General features: G+C 45.4%; 1 protein-coding gene across 1 annotated transcript in view; it reads right to left on the reverse strand.

The window, feature by feature from the left end:
* Positions 1-24774, reverse strand: part of ANKRD33B (ankyrin repeat domain 33B) — a 93008-nt gene that overhangs the window by 38005 nt on the left and 30229 nt on the right. Inside the window, exon 2 of the mRNA XM_031003459.3 lies at positions 666-795. Within this exon, the coding sequence (XP_030859319.2) occupies positions 666-795 (130 nt within the window). The remainder of the gene's footprint in view (positions 1-665; positions 796-24774) is intronic.

Consider the following 24774-nt stretch of genomic DNA (forward strand, 5'->3'; position numbering starts at 1 on the left):
ATGAAGAGGCAAGCATAGGTTTCATGTCTGTCCTCAAAAAAAATGTCTGGATACAGTTCCAAAGCAGGAGAGTCGCAATGCACTTGGCAATATTGACATAAGCACCGTCCTCTTGATGACTGATGGGCTGAGGGCTACATGCTTGGATACCCGCTCACAAGATGCCCCCACTGATTTCATCTCAGCTTGTTACACGGATACTCTAACAGCTCTCAGAAATAGTTCCTGGCGTTTCTTTAACTCTACAGGTGAAGTGCAAAGTCACCTTCTACACGTGTCTACTTTCATGATTAACTATCACTGAGACACATGATTGTGTCTCTTCCACTGGTGGGTCTGCCAGCCTCGTGCCACCCCCAGTCTTTGGGAGCAGGATGGAGTGTGAGGCTTCAGGTGAAGCGGTGACAAGGGTGGCTTTCTGGTACAGATTCATATTCAAAAACTTTGGGCAGTATCGGAACTTGATCTGCCCATACTGAATTCTGAACAAGTGGGTAAATGCATAGCGTGTGGTCACAGCGATCAGCCCTTCCCTGGCACCCCTTGGTAGCAGGACATGGTTTCTGATCATTTCCATCCTGACTGCATCGCACCGGGAGCCCGGGCTGCCCGGCGGCGGTGCTCTGGCCACGACTCTGAGAGGAAAGGGGAAAGCCAGCTCTTACCTGCCTGTGCAGCTGTGATTAGGGCTGTGTTCCCCTCGCTGTCCTGCCAGTTGACGTCAACGTGGGGGCACTCTGCTAAGGCCACCACGGTATCCACAAAGCCGTGGTAGCAGGCGACAATAAGGCCGGTCTAGAAATGAAGAGGGGAAGCGGGTCAGAGGGGCAGAGTCGGAGCATGGTGGGTCAGCACTGGGGACCCCGAGGGGCACCCACTACCCTCCAGGGGGCTGGACAAGGCAATGACAGAGACCTGGAGTCCCAATTCTCAGAGATGGTTTAGAGTGAGCCAGCCGCTCGATCCTTCTCAAATGTGTGTTGAGCACTGACTCGAGTGAGGGCCTAGACGTGAAAACATCAGTGAACTGCTAAGGTCTCAGCCCTCCTGGGGTGTGCTTTCTCCAGGGAGGGAAACACACCAACTATGGGGCTCGTAGAGAAATAAATGACAGAGCACAGCAGACGGCGATGGGGTGAAAAAGGTGTGTGCAGGGCGGGTGCAGCTCTCTAGGGAATAGAGTGGTCAGGCTGGGCTTGGCAGAGGTGATGTTGGGGTCCGTGTGTGAAAGAGGCAAGGCAATGGGCCACAGGGATACAGAGAGGGGAAAATGCCCCAGTAGAGGAAACAGCTCGAGCAAGGGCCCCAACTCAGGACTGTGCCTGGTGCATCCAGGGAGCAGCCCACTGGCCGGCAGGGCTAGAGCAGAGTGAGTGAGAAGAAGAGGAGTAACCCGGGTCCGGGAGGCAACAGGAGGTCTCAGAGACCGTGGACAGGGCCCTGGGGACCCCCTGAGTAGGGGGAGTGTCCTGAGCCATCGGCTGCCAATCATCTGCATCCACTCTGGCTGCTGGGTGGGAAACAGGCTCTAGAAGAATGGGGTGGAGGAAGGGGGCTGATGGGAGACCACTGTGGGGCCAGGCAGGCGAGGATGGTGTCACACCAGGGTGGGGGCAGCAGCTGGGGAGGCGAATTTGGATTCTGGAAAGGAAGATTTGCTGTTAGAATGGAGGTGAGGTTGAATAGAAAAAGAGTCCAGGATGACCCCAGAGTTTCGGCCCTAGCAGCTGAGAGGATGCAGTTGCCATCAAATGAGAGGGGCAGGATGTGGGACAGAGCGGGCGTGGGGACAGATGGCACGCAGACTTCAGCGTACTGTAGGAGACTGTCTCTGGACAACCCAGTGGTGACGTCAGGTAGAGATGAATAGCAGCGTGGAGTCATGGAGAGAGAACCAAGCTGGATACATACACTGATAGCTGATTTTGTAGATCTATTAATTAAGTATTACCAAATGTTAAAATCCTAGCTCCCAGTGGAATGGCACAGGAAGTGGGGCTTTGGTGGGGTGATTAGATCACGAGGGTGGAGCCCTCATGAATGGGATTAGCGTCCTATAAAAAGGACCTCAAGAGCTCTCTTGTGCCTTTTTCCTCCATGTAAGGACACAGAGAGAAGTCTGCAGTCTGCATCCTGGAAGAGGGCCCGGGCCAGAACCCCACCATGCTAGCGCCCTGATCCTGGGCTTCCAGCCTCCAGAACTGTGAGAAATAAATTTCCACTCTGTAAAAGATCTTGGACTTCTAGAACTGTGAGGAATAAACTTCCATTCTGAATAAGTACCCAGTCTATGGTGCTTTGTTGCAGCAACCCAAGTTGACGAAGAGACCTCGTAACAAAGGAAAACAGTGTAGACTCAGGTGTGAGGCTCACCGCCTCACAGACGTAGATACAGTGAGATGCTAAAATTCAACCTAGGGTAGGAGCTAATGACCAGGCAATCAAGTGTCACTCTTGGCACTGCCAGTCACACCACCACTGCATGAGAGACACAAAGTTTATGTTGAGAGCAACTCCACAGTGGCCCAGCCCAATTTTCACCAGATTTTTTTTTTTTTTTTTTTTTTTGAGACAGAGTTTCACTCTTGTTGCCCAGGCTAGAGTGCAATGGTGCGATTTCAGCTCATTGCAACCTCCACCTCCTGGGTTCAAGCGATTCTCCTGCCTCAGTCTCTCGAGTAACTGGGATTACAGTCATGTGCCACCACGCCCGGCTAATTTTGTATTTTTAGTACAGACAGAGTTTCATCATGTTGGTCAGGGTGGTCTCGAACCCCTGACCTCGTGATCTACCCACCTCAGTCTCCCAAAGTGCTGGGATTACAGGCGTGAGCCAACACACCCGGCCAATTTTTAGTAAGAATATAATTTTTCATGGAACAACAAGAGGACTCGAGTAGCCCTGCCCACTTATCTCAATAAGGCTCCTAGTTGCCCCACAGAAGAATATTAAATCACAAATATTCACATGTTTAAAGTTCTACAGAACACCATTGATTTTCTAACACTGACATCCATACCACAGCATAATCAACTCTATAACTGTTGACTATGGTAAAGCCTCTTTAATATAATCTAGCTTATGCACCCTTTGAAATAGGTCATTCCATCTATACGGTGAAATGTTTCAAATAATCTAATTTTAAATAGAAAAGAGTGGGCTGCAGGCAGGCTCTACTTAGAAGCCACTGAGGTTTTCAGCCTCTCTGGGAACTAAGAGTTCGCTGCCACCACCACCTCCATTCTCCCAGCTAACCTACCCACCTGCTTTTGCATAAATGTGCCGGAAAACTTGTCATCCCACCAGGGAGCACCCAAAAATCATTTTTAACTTCTTTGGATGGAGATATTGCTCTAGTATTCTACAATTTCCTGACTTATAAATAAAACATATTGAACATAATGTAACATCTTCCTTTGCATATAATTACACAAGTAGCTCATATTGCAGAAAAAGATCCAAAAATTAAAAAGAAGAAAAAAAGTTATAGACCAGACACACACATATGCACACATTTTTCTTTAAACTAAAACAGGACCATTTGCTATATGTCTTAGTTAGGACTATATCAGCAATATCTTCACATCAATAAAAGTAACTCTGTGTCAAAATTCCTGGTAGATACAGACTATCCTATTCTATGTGGGGTAGAATTGTCTTTATTTAACAAATCCCTATTCTTGGATACTCAGATGATCTGTTTCTCACTTTCTTTCTTATGAGTAAAACCTGCAATGAAAACCCCTAGAGCTAAGGCTTTGTGTATTTTGTTTCTTCTTTTCTCAGGAGACATTGTTAGAAGCAGGATTTCTGGATTAAAGAAAATAGGTATTTTGAAAGCTTTTAGCATATTCCAGCCTGGAATATGCTAACCTGCTCTTCAGGAAGGTCCCAGATGGCATCTGCCTTTGCCAACCCTGATATCCAACCTGCACTTAAAGGGCTCAGGTTAAAACGAATGCCTTCCCTAGGTGGATACAAGAGAGACACTCTCAGGGTTCCGGAAGTATCTGGCTCCTGAATTAGGTCTCTTTCAGGACCACCCTACTCTTCCCTCCTTCTCACCTCAACCAGTGAAGGGTTCTGCTCTGGACTACTAGCACCTCCTTCTCCCCACCACACTCCTCCAGCTTCCTAAGGTAAAACTTCCCAAAATGTGCAGCAGGCACCTGCTGACAGCCACCTTGGGAAGGCTGATATAATATTTAGAAACCTAAGAACATCACTTTTTTTTTTTTTTGAGATGGAGTTTTGCTCTGTTGCCCAGGCTGGAATGCAGTGGTGTGATCTTGGCTCACTGCAACCTCTGCCTCCTGGGTTCAAGCAATTCTCCTGCCTCAGACTCCCGAGTAGCTAGGACTACAGGTGCCTGCCACCAAGCCCGGCTAATTTTTGTATTTTTAGTAGGGACAGGGTTTTACCATGTTAGCCAGGCTGGTCTCAAACTCCTGACCTCGAATGATCCACCCACCTCAGCCTCCCAAAGTGTTGGGATTACAGGTGTGAGCCATGGCACCCAGCCAGAACATCACTTATTATATTAACAAATTAAATGAGGCCAGGTGCAGTGGGTCATGTCTATAATTCCAGCACGTTAGGAGGCCAAGGTGGGAAGACCACTTGAGGCCAGGAGTTTGAGACCAGCCTGGGTAAGACAGTGAGACAGCATCTAGAAGAACCACACCAAAATATTAAGAACAGAAGGAAGATGAATGGGAGGTGTGTGATGGTTAATTTCATGTATCAACTTGGCTAGGCCACAGTACGTAGGTATTTGGTCAAACATTATTCTAGCTATTTCTGTGAAGGTATTCTTTAAATGAGACTGATATTTAAATCAACAGACTTTGAGTAAAGTAGATGCCCTCCGTCATGTGAGTGGGCCTCATCCAATCAGTTGAAGACCTTAAGAGAAAAAAGGCTGGCCTCCCCACACCCTGGAAAGAAGAAACTTGACCGGCAGCGCTGCCTTGGGAGTCAAACTGCAACTCTTACCCAGATCTTGAACTTTTCATGGAAAAGTTTTGTACTTGCCAGCCCCTACAATCACACACGCCAGTTCCTCAAAACAAATCTCTCTCCTTCTCTACATATATGTTTATACACACACACACACACGATTTCTCTGGAGACCCCTGACTAATCCAGGGTTGGTGGGGTGGGGAAGGAACATTTTGGAAGAACTACTTTCACTTTTTTTTTTTTTTTTTGAGATGGAGTCTCTCTCTGTCACCAGGCTGGAGGGCACTGACACGATCTCAGCTCACTGCAACCTCCACCTCCTGGGTTCAAGCAATTCTCCTGCCTCAGCTTCCTAAGTAGCTGGGACTACAGGCGCATGCCACCATGCCCAGCCAATTTTTGTATTTTTAGTAGAGATGGAGGTTTCACCATATTGGCCAGGATGTTTTCAATCTCGTGACCTTGTGATCTGCCCTCCTTGGCCTCCCAAAGTGCTGGGATTACAGGCGTGAGCCACCCCATATGATTCTGTGCAGTTAGAATTCTTATGTAAAACAAAGCTGTATTCATGAGGAAATTATATCATTTTAATTAACATTGAAAAAAGTAAGCAAACACAATATTTACATTAATAACATCCTCTCCTGGCTAACACGGTGAAACCCCGTCTCTACTAAAAAAATACAAAAAAAAATTAGCTGGGCGTGGTGGCAGGCACCTGTAGTCCTAGCTACTCAGGAGGCTGAGGTAGGAGAATGGCATGAACCCGGGAGGCGGAGCTTGCAGTGAGCCGAGATCGTGCCACTGCACTCCAGCCTGGGCGACAGAGCAAGACTCTGTCTCAAAAAAAAAAAAAAATAACATCCTCATTAAGAAATAGTTTTACAATAACCACTATAAACAAATGCAAACAAAAGCTGTCTGAAGGAAAAAGGAGGGCCGGATGCTGCGTGAGGCCCAGCAGAGTCTGCAGAAGAAGAAGCGGGAGCCCACGACAGCCAGGGGAGAGACTGAGGCACCAGAGGCCCAGGGAGCCCCAGAGCCACGTGGGGCCTATGGTACCACAGTAGGGGAGCCATCATCCTGATGCCCCAGAAGAAAAAGGATGTTACCATGCTCGAGTGTGAGAAAAAATTCCAAGAACGAAGAGAGTACATTTCAGATACTTAAAACTCCATTTCTATAAAACCCCATGATAACACCAGCAATAGGTCGGGGGAGATGTCTATGTGGCTTTATGAATGAATGCAAGAATTCTGGCCTCTAAAGAGCTACTATATTTCTAAAAGGCTGCCATGAGCCCCTGCTAACACATGTGTGATTTGCTGGGTAAACTATTTTAGGCAAGTTTCAATCATCTCAGGATGTTTTAAGACAATGCAAATTAAAATCATCAGGGGTCTAAGAAAAGAACCTTGCGCTGGGGACGGGGTGGGCATCCAGGATAAACATCGATGATAGCATTTGGTCCAGCAGCTGCAACGGCACAAGAGAGATGGATTCCCTGTGAGGGGACAACTTCCTGGTTCGGTTCACACAGGTAATGCAAGAATACTCGGGCAGCGTGAATGAAGATTGACTCAAATGTTCTTCTCGTGACAGAGCCTTACCATCTGCCATGGGCGGAACGTTTGTGTCCCTTCAAAATTCATATGTTGAAATCCTAACCCTCACGGTGATGGTATTAGGAGATGTGGCCGCTGGGAGGTAACCAGGTCATAAGGGCAGAGCCCTCATAAATAGGATTGGTGCCCTTATACAAGAGGACCCAGAGAGCTGCCTTGCCCTCTCCACCCTGTGGGGACACAGTAAGAAGGTGCTGTCTATGAACCAGAAAGCAGGCCCATGATCTTGGACTTCCCAGCCTCCAGAACAGTGAGAAATAAATCTCCATTGTTTATAAGCCACCCAGTTTACTGTATTTTGCTATAGCAGCCTAAACGGACTAAGACATCATCTAATTAAGCTATTCTCCAAACAAGATTCCAAAGGAAAGGATACTTCATACAAGTCTTAAAAATTCTAAGATCCCTCAACACCAGTTCATTGCTTCAACATATCATAGAAAAATGGTGAGTACTGCAGCCTCAAGCCCGGCGCCACAGGCAGGAATCCTTTCCCTGGGCCTAAACAGAATGAAAGAGCATGAGAGGGAGGCCCCAGGAAGGCAGGGAATCTTCAACACATGTGGCCTGTAGAGAAGACCAAGTGTGCATATCAACCACCACTGCTGGCCTTAAATTCCACACTACACTAGGCACTGGGTGTCATACAAGGCAAACCCTTCCCGATCAAGTCTCAAGGCTGGCAAATGAATTCAACTGCAAAGACCAGGCAGCAAACTTCCTTTCTGAAGGGTCTCCCCCGGAGTTCAGGTTTGTCTGCAATTTCTATGATATGCCATCTATTTTCCTTGAAATACACTCCCCAAGTGTGATTGTTAGTATCTTGAACCAGATCCTTTCTGGGATGTGTTGTTAGAAGTTTGGAGGGTAAAGGTCAGGTGCAGGTCTAGTGCAGAGGGGTGGCAAGTGGCAAGGGGAGAGGACTTCCTGGCCGGGAGGCTGGACCCAAGGGTCAATCCCTGCAGGGTGTGGCCCCAGCACCGCAGGTCAGACACCACCATTTCAGCCCACTGCCTCTCCAAAGCCAGCTCATAATAAAGAAACCCATGGAACGTTCCATGCACCAAACTCTTAACCACGGATCAGTGTTGGGGAAAAGCAGGCGAACCACACAGACACAGGGACAACCCCCACTGAGCTGCCTAGACTCAGGCAGCCCCTGTTCCAAGGGCCCTTTGGTATGTGTGTATCAGAGTTTATTATGAGAAAAAGTCCAAATATAGAGACAAGTAAAATAGAAAGTAAGATAAGTAAGATAAACACCCATGTCTTCATTGGTAACATTAACAAAGGTCAATATTTTGTCATAACGGCTTCAAACTTTTTAAAGGAATCAACATTACAGAAAAAGTTGAAATGCGTTTTTGTACTTTCTTCTCCATCCCTCCCAGAGGTGATCACTATTTGGTGCAGCTGTGTATGCTCTGATTTTGCTTTTGAATTTTTATTACATATGCATGTATCCATAAACAATATATTTTTATTTATTTATTTATTTATTTTGAGAAGGAGTTTTGCTCTGCTGCCCAGGCTGAAGTGCAGTGGCGCAATCTCAGCTTACCGCAACCTCCACCCCCCAGGTTCAAGCAATTCTCCTGCCTCGGCCTCCCAGGTAGCTGGGATTACAGTCTCCCGCCACCACACCCAGCTAATTTTTTTATTTTTAGTAGAGACAGGTTTCGCCACGTTGGCCAAGCTGGTCTCAAACTCCTGACCTCAGGTGATCCACCCACCTCGTCCTCCCAAAGTGCTAGGATTACAGACGTGAGCCACTGTGCCCAAGCGATATATTTAATAGGGAGCATTATTTCCTATTCCAAATATTTGCACAAAACGCTCTCCATGTACATCTGAGCCTGAAACTTGGTTTATTCACGCAGCGCTGGACGTCATTCAGCCAAATCACTGACAAATGCATCGTGACTACTATAGTGTCTCTGCATGTTCATCCATGCCCCTAAACTGATAAGACACTGTGTCCAAAGTTCTGTGACTACAAATACAGAGAGCACTGAAATTAAAACCTTGATCTGTATCTCCTGATGCACCTGAGCTGGAAATTAATTGCGATCCTCGCCTGTGTCAGTTTTTCGACCAGGGCACTATTGACATGTGGGGCCAGATAATTCTTTATTCGGGGGGGGCTGTCCCCTGTACTATGCAATCCCTGGTCTCTACCCATTAGATGTCAGGAGCATCTTCTACCCTCATTTATGACAATCCAAAATGCCTCTAGACATTGCCAAATGCACCCTGGGAGGCAAAATTGCCCCAGGAGAGAACCAGTGCTCTAAGTGGACAAGCTGGGGGTAGAACATGAGCCAAAGTCCTCTCCAAAGCGGCTGCAACAACTTCAACTCCACCACTCATGGGTGAAAGTTACAGTTTTTCTTCATTCTCACCAATTCCCAATACCTTTGCATTTTCACCAATCGGATGCTTAAACAGTGTTATTGTGTTTTCACTTCGCATTCCCGATTGCCAGTAAGACTGGCCACCTTTCCATGCATCTATTGGCTGTCTGGATTTCCTCTTTGGTGAAGGATTTAATTATGTCTTTTGTCCATTTCCCATTGGCTTCTTTGTCTTTTCCTCATTGATCAGTATGAATTCTTTTTTTGTGTGTTTTGTTTTTTTTAGATGGAGTCTCACTCTGTCACCCAGGCTATAGCGCAATGGCACAATCTCAGCTCACGGCAGCCTCCATCTCCTGGGTTCAAGCGATTCTCCCACCTCAGCTGCCCAAGTAGCTGAGATTACAGGTGCCTGCCACCATGCCTGGCTAATTTTTGTATTTTTAGTAGAAATGGGGTTTCACCATGTCGGCCAGGCTGGTCTCAAACCCCTGACCTGAAATGATCTGCCCACCTCAGCCTCCCAAAGTGCTGGGATTACAGGGGTGAGCCACAGCACCTAGCCCAGTTTGAATTATTTATAATACTTGAGGACAGTGCTGTCCAATAAAGACATAAGGGGAGCCACAAATGTAATGGAAAATTTTTTTTTGGAGACAGGTCTTGGTCTGTTACCTGCTGGAGTGCATCACGGCTCACTGCAGCCTTCGCCTCCCAGGCTCAAACAATCCTCCCCCCTCAGCCTCCCTAGTAGCTGGGACTATGGGTGAGCACCACCACATCCAGCTAATTTTTGTATTTTTGTAGAGATGGGGTTTTGCCATGTTACCGAGGCTGGTCTCGAACTCCTGGGCTCAAGTGATCTGAGCACCTCTGCCTCCCAAAGTGCAGAGATTACAGACATGAGCTACTGCACCTGGCTGATAATTTTTAATTTTCTAGTGGCCAAATTAATAAAAGCCAAATGAAATCCTAATAAATATATTGTATTTAACTCAACATATCCAAAATATTACCATTTCAAAATGTAATCAATAGAAAAATTTTAATGAGCTATTTTACTTTTTTTGGATGAATCTAGTACATATTTTACACTTACGGCACACCTCAGTTGCACTGTGTTCCACAGCCACTTGGAGGTACCAGCTACACTACTGGGCAATACAGCCCTAGACACTAAAGCTGGCATCAGGATGGCACTGGCACCCAAGGCTGGCACTAAGATGTGGCAAAGGAGGCCCTGGGGCACCAAATTTAAAGAGGCGCTCCCTCTCAGGCACCACAGAGAGTAGGTGCCTCTGTAAATGCTGCCCCTGGACCTGAAGCTCTGTCAAGGGTGTTGCGATTGTTTTGTCTACACCACTTGCTTTTTCATTTATCATCCCGTTTTACGTTTCGATGCAGTCATATTATTAATCTTTTCCTTTATAGGAATGCTTTTTGTCATGCGTTTAAGCAATGCCTCCCATTCAAAAACCCTAAAGATATTCCTCTGTATTTAATTTCAACAGTTTCAAGTTGTTTTTTTTTTTCATAGTGAGGTCTTGAATCCACCATGGTTTTTATTATAGAAGTTTAATTTTACCTTTTTCTGTTTTCCTAGCACAAAATATGAACACATCCATTCTTTTCCCATTGGTAGTAACAGCATGCTCAAGCTCATCCCACCTCCCCATAAACACAGGAATGAACCTGAGAGTTGCTCCCATTGGTCTAACAATCTACCTCGGCCCCAAGGCAATCCTGATTCGCTACTGCAGCCTTGTGTTTTGCAGGGAAGAAACCTTCCTTGCTCTTCCCCTTCAGAACTACCATGGCTCTTTTTTTTCTTTTTTTTTTAGATGGAGTCTCGCTCTGTTGCCTAGGCTGGAGTGCAGTAGCGCAATCTTGGCTCACTGCAATGTCCGCCTCATGGGTTCAAGCGATTCTCCTGCCCCAGCCTCCTGAGTAGCTGAGACTACAGTCATGCACCACCACGCCCAGTTAATTTTTTTTTTTTTTTGTATTTTTTTAATGGAGACAGGGTTTCACCATGTTGATCAGGCTGGTCTCGAGCTCCTGACCTCAAGTGATCCACCCGCCTCAGCCTCCCAAAGTCCTAGGAATATAGGCGTGAGCCCCTGTACTCAGCCTGCTGTTGCTATTCTTGATTACCAAGCTTCGTTTTAAAAGTCAAATTCAGTTCTCAATCCTCCTAGAAGGAGTGGTGATGAAGACTGTGCAAAACACCAGACCACAGGTCACCAGAGGACGCCTAAGACGACATGCTCAGGCTGCCAGGAATAGACATTTGTGCTCCTCCTAGAGAGGGCTAAAGGAAACTGCTGCTAGGAGGCACTCAGTAACAAGGAGCTTTAAATAAGAAGATGAACTCACAGAGAGTCCAGCAGGAAAACAAGCAGCTGGAAGCTCATCGTCCAGTGTGTTTCACTGTCCCAAGTAGACTTCAGTATTCCTCAAAAATGTCCCTGACAACACTCTCTATTCTCTTCCACTTATCCTATACAGTAGCACGCACAGGAGGAAGATTCATTCAAGTATAGGCGACGGTCTGTGAAGAAGCTGGTGAAAGTACACACACAAAGTCTTTTTTAATTGTTTGAACCAGGACAATTCAGTTGCACTGGATTCAGCTGCAGTACTCACTGGCGTTATTCCGTTATCTATTTCTTCCTGCCTCTTGGTAAAATTGCATTTCCCCACCCTTTTTGAGTTCTGACTTGACCATCTGGTTTGCTTTGGGTAATTAAACGTAAGTGAAATAGCAGGTGTCACTTCCAGGAGGAAGTTTCAAGAGACGGTGGACGATGTGCCACCTTCCCTTTTCTTGACTTGACTGCCCTTGAAGCTCAGAGATGCGACTGCTCCCAGCCTGGGCCTCCGGAGTGAGGGCAGAGAGAGCAGAGCCCTGCCCCCTCCAGCCGGCGCACAACAGCATGAATGAGCGAGAGGCAAACCTTTGTTATTTTAAGCCACTGGGACTTGAAGTGGTTTGTTATCACAGCATCACAGTCTATTCTGAGTGTGTGTGTGTGCGTGTAACAGTAGCGTACATCATCTATTCATGTGTCAGGTTGCCTACTTTCTTTTTCCCTTGGGAAGAACTGTCCTTTATTTTAAGATTATGTCTTTGATACTTGATTGGGCACAAAATGTACTTATAAAACGGGCTGGGCGTGGTGGCTCATGCCTGTAACCCCAACACTTTGGGGGGCTGAGGTGGGTGGATCACTTGAGGTCAGGAGTTCAAGACCAGCCTGGCCAACATGGTGAAATCCTGTCTCTATTAAAAATACAAAAAAATGAGCCAGGCGTGGTAACGCACACCTGTAATCGCAACTACTCAGGAGGCTGTGGCAGGAGAATGGCATGAACCTGGGAGGCGGAGCTTGCAGTGAGCTGAGATTGCGCCACTGCCCTCTAACCTGGGCGACAGAGCAAGACTCCACCTCAAAAAAAAAAAAAAAAAAAAAAAGACAGAGTCTTGCTCTGTCGCCAGGCTGGAGTGCAGTGGTGCGATCTCAGGTCACTGCAACCTCCATCTCGTGGGTTCAAGCGATTCTCCTGCCTCAGCCTCCTGAGTAGCTGGGACTACAGGCACTCGCCAACACGCCCAGCTAATTTTTGTATTTTTAGTAGAGACAGGGCTTCACCATGTTGGCCAGGATGGTCTCGATCTCTTGACCTTGTGATCCGCCCACCTTGGCCTCCCAAAGTGCTGGGATTACAGGCGTGAGCTACTGTGCCAGGCCAATATTTGTATTTTTATCTATGCTTTTCTGCTTCAAATAAAGAGATGCCTAATAAACTGTTTTAAATAAAGAAATGACATTTTATTAATAAAATAAATATGTAAAATACATCAAGATAATTCCTTCCAACATGGGGTCACCTTGTAGCCCTGTAATCAGGATTTGATAAATTCAAGGTTGTCAGTAATTCAAAACAATTTCCCTTTAGACTAAATTTTGCATAAAACATAAATCTTATTATCACTGCAAACCTCTTGCTGGGATTTATGATTTTAGATTAGTAATGTATGAAACCACTACTTTGTTCAACTATATTCCCTCTGCCAACTTCATGTATATACCTAATCTGTTCCTACCTCAGAGGCTCGTCCAATTTTCCCAACACTGGGAGTGGTTTCCACGCAGTGATCATACAAGCATTATGTGATGAAAGAAAACTAAGCCTGTTAACGGTTGACCTGAAGGCAGTGACTGTCAGTAACAATTACATGTTCTTCCAACCATTGATTCACTTAATCTTTTTGAAATTAAGCTTGGAATTTTTACAACAGATGTACAAAGCTCGACAGAGAACTTAAAGGAACTAGCAAGGCTAGAAGAGCGGAACACAGAAACTCACTCAGCCAGGCATGGTGGCTCATGCCTGTAATCCCAGCAGTTTGGGAGGTTGAGGCAGGCGGATCACCTGAGGTCAGATGTTCGAGACCAGCCTGGCCAACATGGTGAAACCCTGTCTCTACTAATCATACAAAAATTAGCTGGGCATGGTGGCGAGTGCCTGTAATCCCAGCTACTTGGGAGGCTGAGGCAGGAGAATCGCTTGAACCCGGGAGGCGGAGGTTGCTGTGAGCTGAAATCTTGCCACTGCACTCCAGCCTGGGCAACAACAACAAAACTCCACCTCAAAAAAAAAAAAAAGGAAGAAGAAAAGGAAAGAAAGAAACTCAATGAGAAAGAGGTCATGCAGGGGATGAATTACAACAGCAAAAACACGGACCCTGTCCTAGTACCATGTATGTCTGTCATGAGTATACTTTTCTTATTCATTCCATACCCTGTACTTCTAATATTCACAACCACAATTGTGGTAGCCAGCCTCCTGGATGGCCCCAGTGATCTTCATTGCCTCCTGGTATTCATATCCTTGGTGATCACCTCCCATGCTGCATCAGGGCTGGCCCCATATGGCAGGAGTAATGGTGTGTGCCTTCCAAGGCCAGATCCTAAAAGATCTTGCAGCTTTCACCCTGGTCTCCTGGATTGCAGGCTCCTGAGGAAGCCGGCCGCCATGCCCTGTGGACACTCAAGCAGCTCTATGGAGAGACCCACAGGGAGAGGAACTGAGGCCCCCAGCTAACTGCCAGCACCAATGTGCCAGCCACGAGAGAGAGTCACTTTGGAAGAGGACCCTGTGGCCTCAGTCAAGCCTTCAGACAACTACAGCCACAGCCAGCATCTCACTGCAACTCACGAGAAACCCTCAGTCAGAACTGCCCAACCAGGTTCCCACATTCCTGAGCCATAGACACTGTGAGAGAAAATTAATGATAGTTATTATTTAAAGCCACCATGTTTTGGGGTGATGCATGTAGCATTAGATAATACAAACATCAACAAGTCATAAGGATAGAATAATGACAAAATCCAGTTACAATTTTCCAAAGCCTGTCATATTAACATATAATTCTATGTTTCTGTCTTGAGAACTGGATCATTCATTAAAGTTGAATATATGTTTATATAAGACAATATATAATTAAATAAAACATATTAGTATTTTATTATTAGCCATTGAGATCTACTAGATGTTAGGTGCAGCGAGATTAGATATAATTAATGCTGCAACTCAGCTAAGAAAATTTCCTCTCTGGACTTCACTATACTCCCAGAAGACACCAGGAGAGTGCTATATTTTTCTTTTTTTTTCTTTTTTCTTTTCAAAAAGGTTCTCCTTTCGGTCAGGCACAGTGGCTCACACCTGTAATCCCAGCACTTTAGGAGGCTGAGGTGGGAGGATTGCTTGACGTCAGGGGATCGAGACCAGCCTGGTTGACATGGCGAAACCCCATCTCTACCAAAAAATATAAAAATTAGCCGGGTGCGGTGGCACATGTCTGTAGTCCCAGCTACTCGGGAGGCTGAGGTGGGAGAATCACTTGAACCCAGGAAGCGGAGGTTGCAGTGAGCCGAGATCACGCCACTGTACTCCAGCCCGGGTGACAGAGAAAGACTCTGTCTGAAAAAAAAAAAAAAAAAAAAAAAAAGCCAGGCGCGGTGGCTCACACCTGTAATCCCAGCACTCTGGGAGGCCAAGGCGGGTGGATCACAAGGTCAGGAGTTTGAGACCAGCCTGGCCAACATGGTGAAACTCCTTCCCTACTAAAAATACAAAATTAGCTGGGTGTGGTGGCAGGCACCTGTAATTGCAGCTACTGGGGAGGCTGAGGCAGGAGAATCGCTTGAACCCAGGAGGCAGAGGTTATAGTGAGCCGAGATTGCACCATTGCACTCCAGCCTGGGCAAAAAGAGTGAAACTCCATCTCAAAAAAAAAAAAAAGTTCTCCTTTTGAAGTTATTTTAAAAAGTTAAAAAAAAACATTTTTCTATGGTATAATCTTACATGTTATCAAATATTAGTAAAATTGAGGTATATAAAGAATTTTAATCATGAGGAAAGGCTTAAATTACCATAAAGATAAATATACATTTAAAACAATTATATAAAATCATATATTAACAATGCATGACAAAAAACAAGAGAGAAATGCACTAAGCCTTCAGTAGTAATTGATTCTGAATAGGTTATAAAAAGTTGTAAAAAGTCTCATTTTTCCCTACAATGAACATCTATTTTTATTTAATAATCAGAAAATACAAAATGTTTAAGGATGAGGCTGGGCACAGTGGCTCACCCCTGTAATCCCAGTACTTTGGGAGGCCAACGCAGGTGGATCATCTGAGGTCAGGCGTTCAAGACCAGCCTGGGCAACATGGCAAAACCCCGTCTCTACTAAAAATACAACAATTAACCTGGCATGGTGGTGCACACCTATAATCTGAGCTACTCAGGAGGCTGAGGCAGGAGAATCACTTGAACCCGGGAGGCGTAGGTTGCAGTGAACTGAGATCACTCCACTGTACTCCAGCCTGGGCGAGGGAATGAGACCCTGTCTCAAAAAAAAAAAATTTTTTTTTAAGGATGAAAAAATTCTGATGAAGCTTCCCAGTCTCCTGCTTAACTACACAAGTGGATTCACGGGCTGTGAGAAAACTGTACAGAAGACAGAAAGCTGCCTCCCATCCTTTTCTAGAAAGAGTCGGGAGAATATAAATAGACCATCAGGCCAGGCACGGTGGCTCACACCTATAAACCCAGATCCTTGGGAGGCTGAGGCGGGAGGATGGCTTGAGCTCAGAAGCTCGAGACCAGCCTGGGCAACATGGCAAAAACGCGTCTCTACAAAAATATACAAAAAGTAGCTGGGTGTGGTGGTGCACACCTGTAGTCCTAGCTACTCTAGAGGCTGAGGCAGGAGGATTGCTTGAGTTTGGGAGGTCAAGTCTGCAGTGAGCTGTGATCATGCCACTGCACTCCAACCTGGGTGACAGACTGAAACACTGTCTCAAAAAAAAAAAAAAATGACAAGCAATCAATGGAAAGCAAATTGGACCTTCAGGATCTATAGACTATGATCAGCTTTATAAGTTCCTTGCAAAATGCTGCATACAATTTCATGAAAGGAATCTACATTGTCCACTCATTTCAGACTCAAAGACTTGAAACCCTTTTTGAATGTTTTACCTACCCTGCCAAGCGGTTCCCACTCCGGAGGCTCCCAGCCAGGTGCTCTGAGGCAGGCTCTCAGACGACAGCATGTTCTATTCATGAGAAATAAAATTCTCCAACTATTTTCAAGGCAATGTTTTCACAAATATTGGGCCTGTCATGCACAAATACTGGTCTACCTCACAAAAAGTGTGGCCTAATTTAGTACAACCCAAACCAATGGATGCAGAATTAACAACCTGGCTAATGATTGAGCCAAACGACCTATTTACTGTTTTCTGCCAGGCGCAGGTTTGACTTTGGCCACTCATAGTGCAGTCCCAGGACCAGCGGCATCAGCGTCCCCTGGGAGCATGTTAGAAATGCAGACCCTCAGGCCTCAGCCCAGGCTCCTGGCTGGCAGCCTGCAATTACTTTTGTCTACAGGACCTAAAGTGTGAGCATGCTACGCTGATGCCCTGGGTGAGGCCCCGGGATGGACAGTGGTGGTGTTATCTCTACACCCAGGCACCGAGGTTGCTCAGTCACCCCTTCGGGGACACAGGACACAGAGCTCAGCTTGTGTTCCTGTTCATTTTTACTTGATTGGCTTTCTTTCAGTGGGGCAATGCACCCACCTTCTTGTCTTGCCCAGTCTCTGCTATACACAAATCCAAATAAATTCTTACCTAGTCCTGGCCTCGGTGCCTACAGCACTCCCTCACATGCCCCCTAACTGGTCTTGTTCTCGTGTGCACCAGCTCCTGGGTGCTCTACCCAAGAGTCATTCCTGGCCCCATGGGGGAAATGGCAGCCCCCTGTCATAGGCTGGGGTGGAGTGGTCAAAGGAGAAGGGCAGATCTCGAGATATTGTGGCGTGTACTTTGTCTTACAGATTTAGGAATATATAGGTGTCGTCACACTTAAAATGTGTGTGACTAAACCAGCACATCCACGGAGAGCGTGCCCTGCAGGGAGGAGGGCTGCACCGCTTTCAGCTGGCTGTCGTCATCACTCATGAGCATTTATTCACCATCAGCAGGCTTACTGGTCCCTGGCTGTGTGTTGAAAATACAAAGATTGCTGAAATGCGACTCCCTCCCCTCAGGACATTCAGTCTGGGGAAGGAGGCAGAGAAGTAAACAATGACAATGCCAGGCTCGGCCCAGGGGATGGTGGGAGCACAGATGACTGGCAACTGGCCCAGGCTGGGAGGAGTTGGCACCCAGCCAGGTTGAGCCTCGTTAGCCAAGCAACGGAGGGAGGTCCGCAGCACCAGGGAGGGTGGAGGGACCATGTCCCAGGCAGGAGGCAAGCATGTGCAAAGGCGTGGAGCTGACGAGTGGGGAATTCTGGGTCATGACGGGCTTCCACAAGGGCTGAGGAGGCTGAAGTGCATCCAAAGTTGGTGGAGAACCACACAGGGTCTTAGAAAGCAGCGTGATCAGATTTTCCTGCTAAATATCTGGCTCTGAGGTGGGAGCTGGTGTGGGAGGAGACAGCCTTGCCATTTTCTTCTATTTTCAAAATATTCTTTAAATATATGCCCCCCAACCCTATTCTTTTTAAACTGAGTTGGCAACTCATTTGTGATTTAAGGTGTAACTGAAACTGACATCTGTCTGTCTGACTCATAGCTGTCAGGGCGGTGGCTTCCACATGACATTCTGGGCTTTGGGATGTCTGTTCTGCAGGTGTTCATTAATGTCTTCTAACTTGATTTTTTTTAATGTACAAAATTTAAATTATAACCTTTTCCAAATGTGAAAGGGCTCGATATCGTTAGTCACAGGGAAATGCAAATTAAACCCACAACGAGATACCGCCATACACCCACCAGAATGGCTAAAATTAAAAAGACTGACAATACCAAATGTTGGCAAGGGTGTGGAACTCTCATGTTCCCAGCAGGTGGGAGTGTAAAATGGAAGAACCACATTGGGAAACTGGCAGTTTCTATTAAAGTTTAACACATGTCTACCTTATAAGCCAGCAACTCCATTCACGGATACACTCTCAAAATAAATTAAAGTCTATATCCACATGAAGATGTATACAAGAATGTTCAGGACAGCTTTATCCATAATATCCCAAAATTGCAAACAACCCAAATATTCATCAAGAGACTAGATAAGCAAAGTCTGCTATAATCAAACTTGGGAATACTACTGAGCAACAAAAGAAGAACAAAATCCTGATACACACAGCAATGCCAGTGGATCTCATGCATATTACATTGAACACAATATGCCAGACACCAAAAAGTGTATGCTGCTGGATTCTATTTAATGAAATCCAAGGACAGGCAAGATTAATACTGTATATGGTAATAAAAAATTGTGAAGGGGGTTATTAGAAAGTGGCACAAGAGAACTTCCTGGGGTAATGGAATCATATCTTAATCTGAGTGATATTTACATGTGCATATTCATTTGTTAAAATTCAATGAACTATACCCTTAAGAGTTGTGCATTTCACTGTATGTAAATTATCTCTCAATGAAGTAATGATAGCAGAAAAAGCAACTTTGCCTATGCAGACATACAAATGCTGAATAAGCCTGTGAAAAAATGCTCAACATCATTAGTCACCGAGTCATGAGAAATGCTCATCTAAACCACAATAAGAAATCACTTCACCCCTATCGGGATGGCTACCATTTAAAACACACCTATATAAAAAAATAACAAGTGTTTGTTTGGTAAGGATGTGAAGAAACAAACCCTTGTGCATTGCTGGTCAGAGTCTAATGTGGTGCAGCCACTGTGGAAAATAGCTTGGTTGTTCCTCAGAAAGCTAAACATAGAATTGCCACATGATCTAGTAATTCCACTCCTAGGTATATGCCCAAATGAGTTTAAAGCAGAGGTTGAAACAAAGATTTGTACACTCATGCTCCTAACAGCATTATTCACAGTAGTGAAAACATGGAATACCCAAATGTCCATCAACAGATAAATGGACAGGCAAAATGTGGTATATACATATGATGGAATATTATTAAACCTTTAAAAAAAGGAAATTCTGATACATTTTATAACATAGATGAACACTGAGCATATCATGCTAAGTGATATTACCCATATACAAAAAGACAAATATTGTATGATTCTATTTATGCAAATATGTAGAATAGGCAAATTCATAAAGGCAGAAAATAGGTTAGAGGTTACCAGGGGCTGAGGGGAAGAGGGTAGGAGGAGGAAGAGGGACTGGGGGGAGAGGGATGATAAAAACATTTTGGAAATAGTGATAATGTTTGCACAACATTGCAAATGCCACTGAACTGTACACTGGTTACAATGGTTAAAATGAACAATTTTATGTTATATATATTTCACCACAATTTTAAAAATTAATAATGGAATATGCCCCAAACTATCAAGTTGTATACTTTAATGGATGAATTGTCAATAAAGTTATTAACTATGGAAAGAAAAAAAAAGCAACCTAGTGGTACACACAACATGGCTAAATCTCAAAACCATTATGTTGAGTGAAAGAATCCAGGCACCAGAGCGCACACTGTGTGATTCCACTGAATTTTCAATACTGGCTAAACTAATCCATGGTGACAGAAATCTGAACAGGTCTTTGCCTCTGATGGGACAGGGACTGAGTAGAAAGGAGCAAGAGGAAACTTACTATGGTGATGGAAATGCTCTATATCTTGAGTAGGGGGATGACTGCACAGGTGTATATACTTGTCAAAATCATATGGCTGTTCACTTAGAATTTCTGTACTTTATCATATGTCAATTATACCTCAACAGAGTATTTTTTTATTTTTTCTTTAAGACAGGATTTCTCTGTGTTGCTCAGGCTGGTCTCAAACTTCTGGGCTCAAGTGATTCACCTGCCTCAGCCTCCCAAAGTGTTGGGATTACAGACATGAGCCACCATGCCTGGCTAACCAAGTATTATTAACATAAAATATGATTGGCCAGGTGTAGTAGCTAATGCCTGCAATCCCAGAACTTTGGGAGGTTGAGATGGGAGGACTGCTAGAGCCCAGGAGTTCCAAGACCAGTCTGTGCAACGTAGTAAGACTCTGTCTCTAAACATTAAAAAAAATTTTTTAATTAAAAGCAAAACAAAACAAAACAAAAATCATGGCCAGACACAGTGACTCATGCCTGTAATCCCAGCACTTTGGGAGGCCGAGGCGGATGGATGACCTGAGGTCAGGTGTTCGAGACCAGGCTGGCTAACATGGTGAAACCCCATCTCTATAAAAAATACAAAAATTAGCCAGGCATGGTGGTGCATGCCTGTAATCCCAGCTACCTGGGAGGCTGAGGCAGGAGAATTGCTTGAACCCAGGAGGCAGAGGTTGCCGTGAGCTGAGATTGTGCCATTGCACTGCAGCCTGGGCAACAGAGCAAGACTCCATCTCAAAAAAAACAAAAACAAAAAACAAAATATAAAATATGGTTAAAACGCAACAAGGCATTGAGAGTGCTAGAAGGGGCAGGCTAGAAGTCAGAAAATACTCAAAAGTCTCCTAGGAGTCACTAGGTAGAGATGACGCCACTGAATGGGGTGGTCACATCCAGGTACTGAGAGGAGAAGGCAAACTTAGAAGAGATGGAGGCTGGAGAACAGACATCTGGATGTGGGAGGAGGCAGGAAAAAGTAGTGGTAATTGGCTTCTGACTCCAGCCCCTCAGAAGGATCAAAGTCATATGCCAAGAAAAGGAACATAGCAAGAAAATCTAGTACTCCTGGTAAACATGTCAAGGTCCAGAAATCCAAAACTAAAAGAAAAATCACATGTATGTACAAGATATAATCAAGAATTAGAGGTTCATATTAGAAAGCATAATTAGTTTGTGCTGTGGTCTGAGAGACTATTTGTTATGATTTCAGTTCTTTTGCATTTGCTGAGGAGTGTTTTACTTCTGATTATGTGATCAACTTTAGAGTAAGTGCCATGTGGTGATGAGAGGAATGTATATTCTGTTGTTTTAGGGTGGAGAGTCCTGGAGATACCTATGAGGTCTGCTTGATCCAGAGCTGAGTTCAGGTCCTGAATATTTGTTAATTTTCTGTCTTGATGATCTAATATTGTCAGTGGGGTGTTAAAGTCTCCCATTATTATTGTGTGGGAGTCTAAGTCTCTTTGTAGGTCTCTACAAATTTGCCTTATGAATCTGGGTGCCCCTGTATTGGGTGCATATATATTTAGGATAGTTAGCTCTTCTTGTTGAATCGACTCCTTTACCATTACGTAATGCCCTTCTTTGTCTTTTTTTATCTTTGTTGGTTTAAAGCCTGTTTTGTCAGAAACTAGAATTGCAGTCCCTGCTTTTTCCTGTTTTCCCCTTGCTTGGTAAATTTTCCTCCATCTCTTCATTTTCAGCCTACATGTGTCTTTGCATGTGAGATGAGTCTCTTGAAGAAAGCACACTGATGGGTCTTGACTCTTTACCCAGCTTGCTATTCTGTGTCTTTTAATTGGGACATTCAGCCAATTTACATTTAAGGATAATATTGCTATGTGTGAGTCTGATCCTGTCATCATGATGCTAGCTGGTTATTTGCAGAGTTGTTTATGTTGTTGCCTCATAGTGTCACTTGTCTGTGTACTTCAGTGTGTTGTGGCTGGGAGTGGTTTTTTCCTTTCCATATTTAGTGATACCTTCAGGAGCTCTTGCAAGCCAGGCCTGATGGTGACAAATTCCCTCAGCATTTGCTTTTCTGAAAAGGATCTTATTTCTCCTTCACTTATGAATACTTAGATTGGCTGGATATGAAACTGAGTTGGAATTTTTTTTCTTTAGGAATGTTGAGTATTGTCCCCCAATCTCTTCTGGCTTGTGGGGTTTCTGCTGAGAGGTCCACTGTTAGTCTGACGGGATTCTCTTTGTAGGTAACCTGGCCTTTCTCTCTGGCTGCCCTTAACATTTTTTCTTTCATTTCAACCTTGGAGAATCTGATGATGATGTGTCTTGGGGTTGACGGTCTCATGGAGCATCTTACTGGGTTTCTCCGCATTTCCTGAATTTAAATGTTGGCCTGTCTTACTAGGTTGGGGAAGTTCTCACAGATGATATCCTGAATTATGTTTTCCAAATTGGTTCCATTCTCCCCATGTCTTTCAGGTACGCCAATCAGTTGTAGGTTCGATCTCTTTACATAATCTTATATACCATGGAATACTATGCAGCCATAAAAAGGAACAAGATCATGTCCTTTGCAGGAACATGGATGGTGCTGGAAGGCATTATCCTCGGCAAACTAATGCAGAAACAGAAAAACAAACACTGCATGTTCTCACTTATAAGTGGGAGCTGAACGATGAGAACACACGGACGCACAGTTGGGGATCAATGCACACAGGGGCTTATCAGGGGGTGGGAGGCGGGAGAGCATCAGGAAGAATAGCTAAAGAATTCTGCACTTAATACCTAGCTGATGGGTTGATCTGTACAGCAAACCACAATGGGCATGGCACACTGCCTGTGTAACAAACCTGCACATCCTGCACATGTGCCTCAGAACTTAAACTAAAAGTTGAGGGGGAAAAAAAGAAAGCAAGCATAATTAATTTTAAAGGGTGCTGGTACATAATTAAGTCATTCTGTTGTTTTGGTTTGGCTTACTTTTTTTCTGGCCTGGAACAATCTGTTCGGCTTATGCCAAAAACAAAGATCCCCCAGGCATAGGCGAAACACGATATTTTCAAACTTTCCCATGAGTCAGCGAAGGCAGTTTCACTTTTGTCCTGGGACACGTAATTCCAGGAAGCGTTTCCCCTGCCCTGGTACACTCAGCCTTCTCCCTCTCTGTTTTCAGGCCATCACACCTGCTCGTTCACAGAGGAGGCAAAAAATGGATGATGGACAGAGATTTCCAGAGTCATAATCATTCAGATGGTGGCCACTAGAAAAGACCAGAGAAAATGTCCAGGGTTGGAGTGCAGGGATGAGCCCAGAAGATGACATCGCAAGCAATGGCTGAACCTCTGAAGATTCGTTTCGTCTCTTAAGGGTGTCCAAGTCTCTCCTCTGCACATCAGGCCCCACTGGAGGATTCTGAGCCCCTCTCCTTCAGTTACCCACTAACTGCCTGTAGTAGGTTGAAATGTATAGCCCAGAAAAGATATGTCCACATCCTAACCCCGGTCCCTGTGAATGAGACTCTGTTGGGAAATAGCATCTTTATAGATCATAATTAAGGATCCTAAGATGAGATCATCCTGGAGATTTGAGACACAGATGTGCAGAGAGGACAGACGAGGACAGAGAGAGATTGCAGCGATGCTGCCACAGACCACAGAATTCCCGGCTCTGCCAGAGGGAGCATGGCCCTGCTGTCACCTGGACTTCAGACATCTGCCCCCCAGAATTGTGAGAGAATCAATTTCTGATGTTTAAGCCACCTACTTTGTGGTCATCTGTTACGGCTGCCTTCAGAAGAAAATCCACTACCAATCTAGCACCACAACCGCCTATGTCCCCCAGGCCGCTCCTCCACCTGGCCTCCTCCCTCCTCTCCTGCTCAGGACGTAACCCTCCGGTCTGGCCCCAACACAGCACCTGCCTCTGGCGTGACTCCCCTCCACCCTCCACAGTCACAGGGCACACTCGCTAGAGATAGGGATCCATGTTTGGTGTTTCCTCCCTGCTTAACAACATCTGCTCCTGCAGCTCTCGAGTTACTTGCCATAGGAAAAGCCCAGGACTGGCCCTGCTGGGTCCCACCAATCACCCGGGGAGTGAAATCCCAACTGCTCAGCCCAGCTCCTTCAACTCTATTTGCAGTTCACCCATCCTCTACCAAGACAATCACCACTCCTGCTGCCTGTACCTGGAAGGCACTTTCCTACCCCCTCAACGGCAGTCAACTCCCACTTTCCCCGAAGGACCCACACACAAGGTTTCCCAGTGCCGAATCCCACCCACATCGCAGGCAGCTCTAGGTTCCTGGCATGTATCAGTGAATTCCTTTCCTGTTACCTCATTTTCTTTCAAGGAGTCGTTCTTCTTAGGTTCATGTCTTACCCCACCTAATGAATCAAATACCCTCTGAGGGCTTCAGTTTTGAGGTCGTGAACCCCATGTGGCTCCCAGGGGCCTTCCAGAACATGTGCCCTCGGCATGCATGGGGATGAGTGCATGCACGAAGGGAATAACAAGTAGAAAGAAGAATGTGTTTTTGGCCAGGTGTGGTGGTTCACACCTGTAATCCCAGCACTTTGGGAGGCCGAGGAGGGCAGATCAGCTGAGGTCGGGAGTTCAAAACCAGTCTGACCAACATGGAGAAACCCTGTCTCTACTAAAAATACAAAAATTAGCTGGGCGTGGTGGCG

Source organism: Gorilla gorilla, chromosome 19 (assembly GCF_029281585.2).
Source record: "Gorilla gorilla gorilla isolate KB3781 chromosome 19, NHGRI_mGorGor1-v2.1_pri, whole genome shotgun sequence".
NCBI classification, from domain to species: Eukaryota; Metazoa; Chordata; class Mammalia; order Primates; family Hominidae; genus Gorilla; species Gorilla gorilla.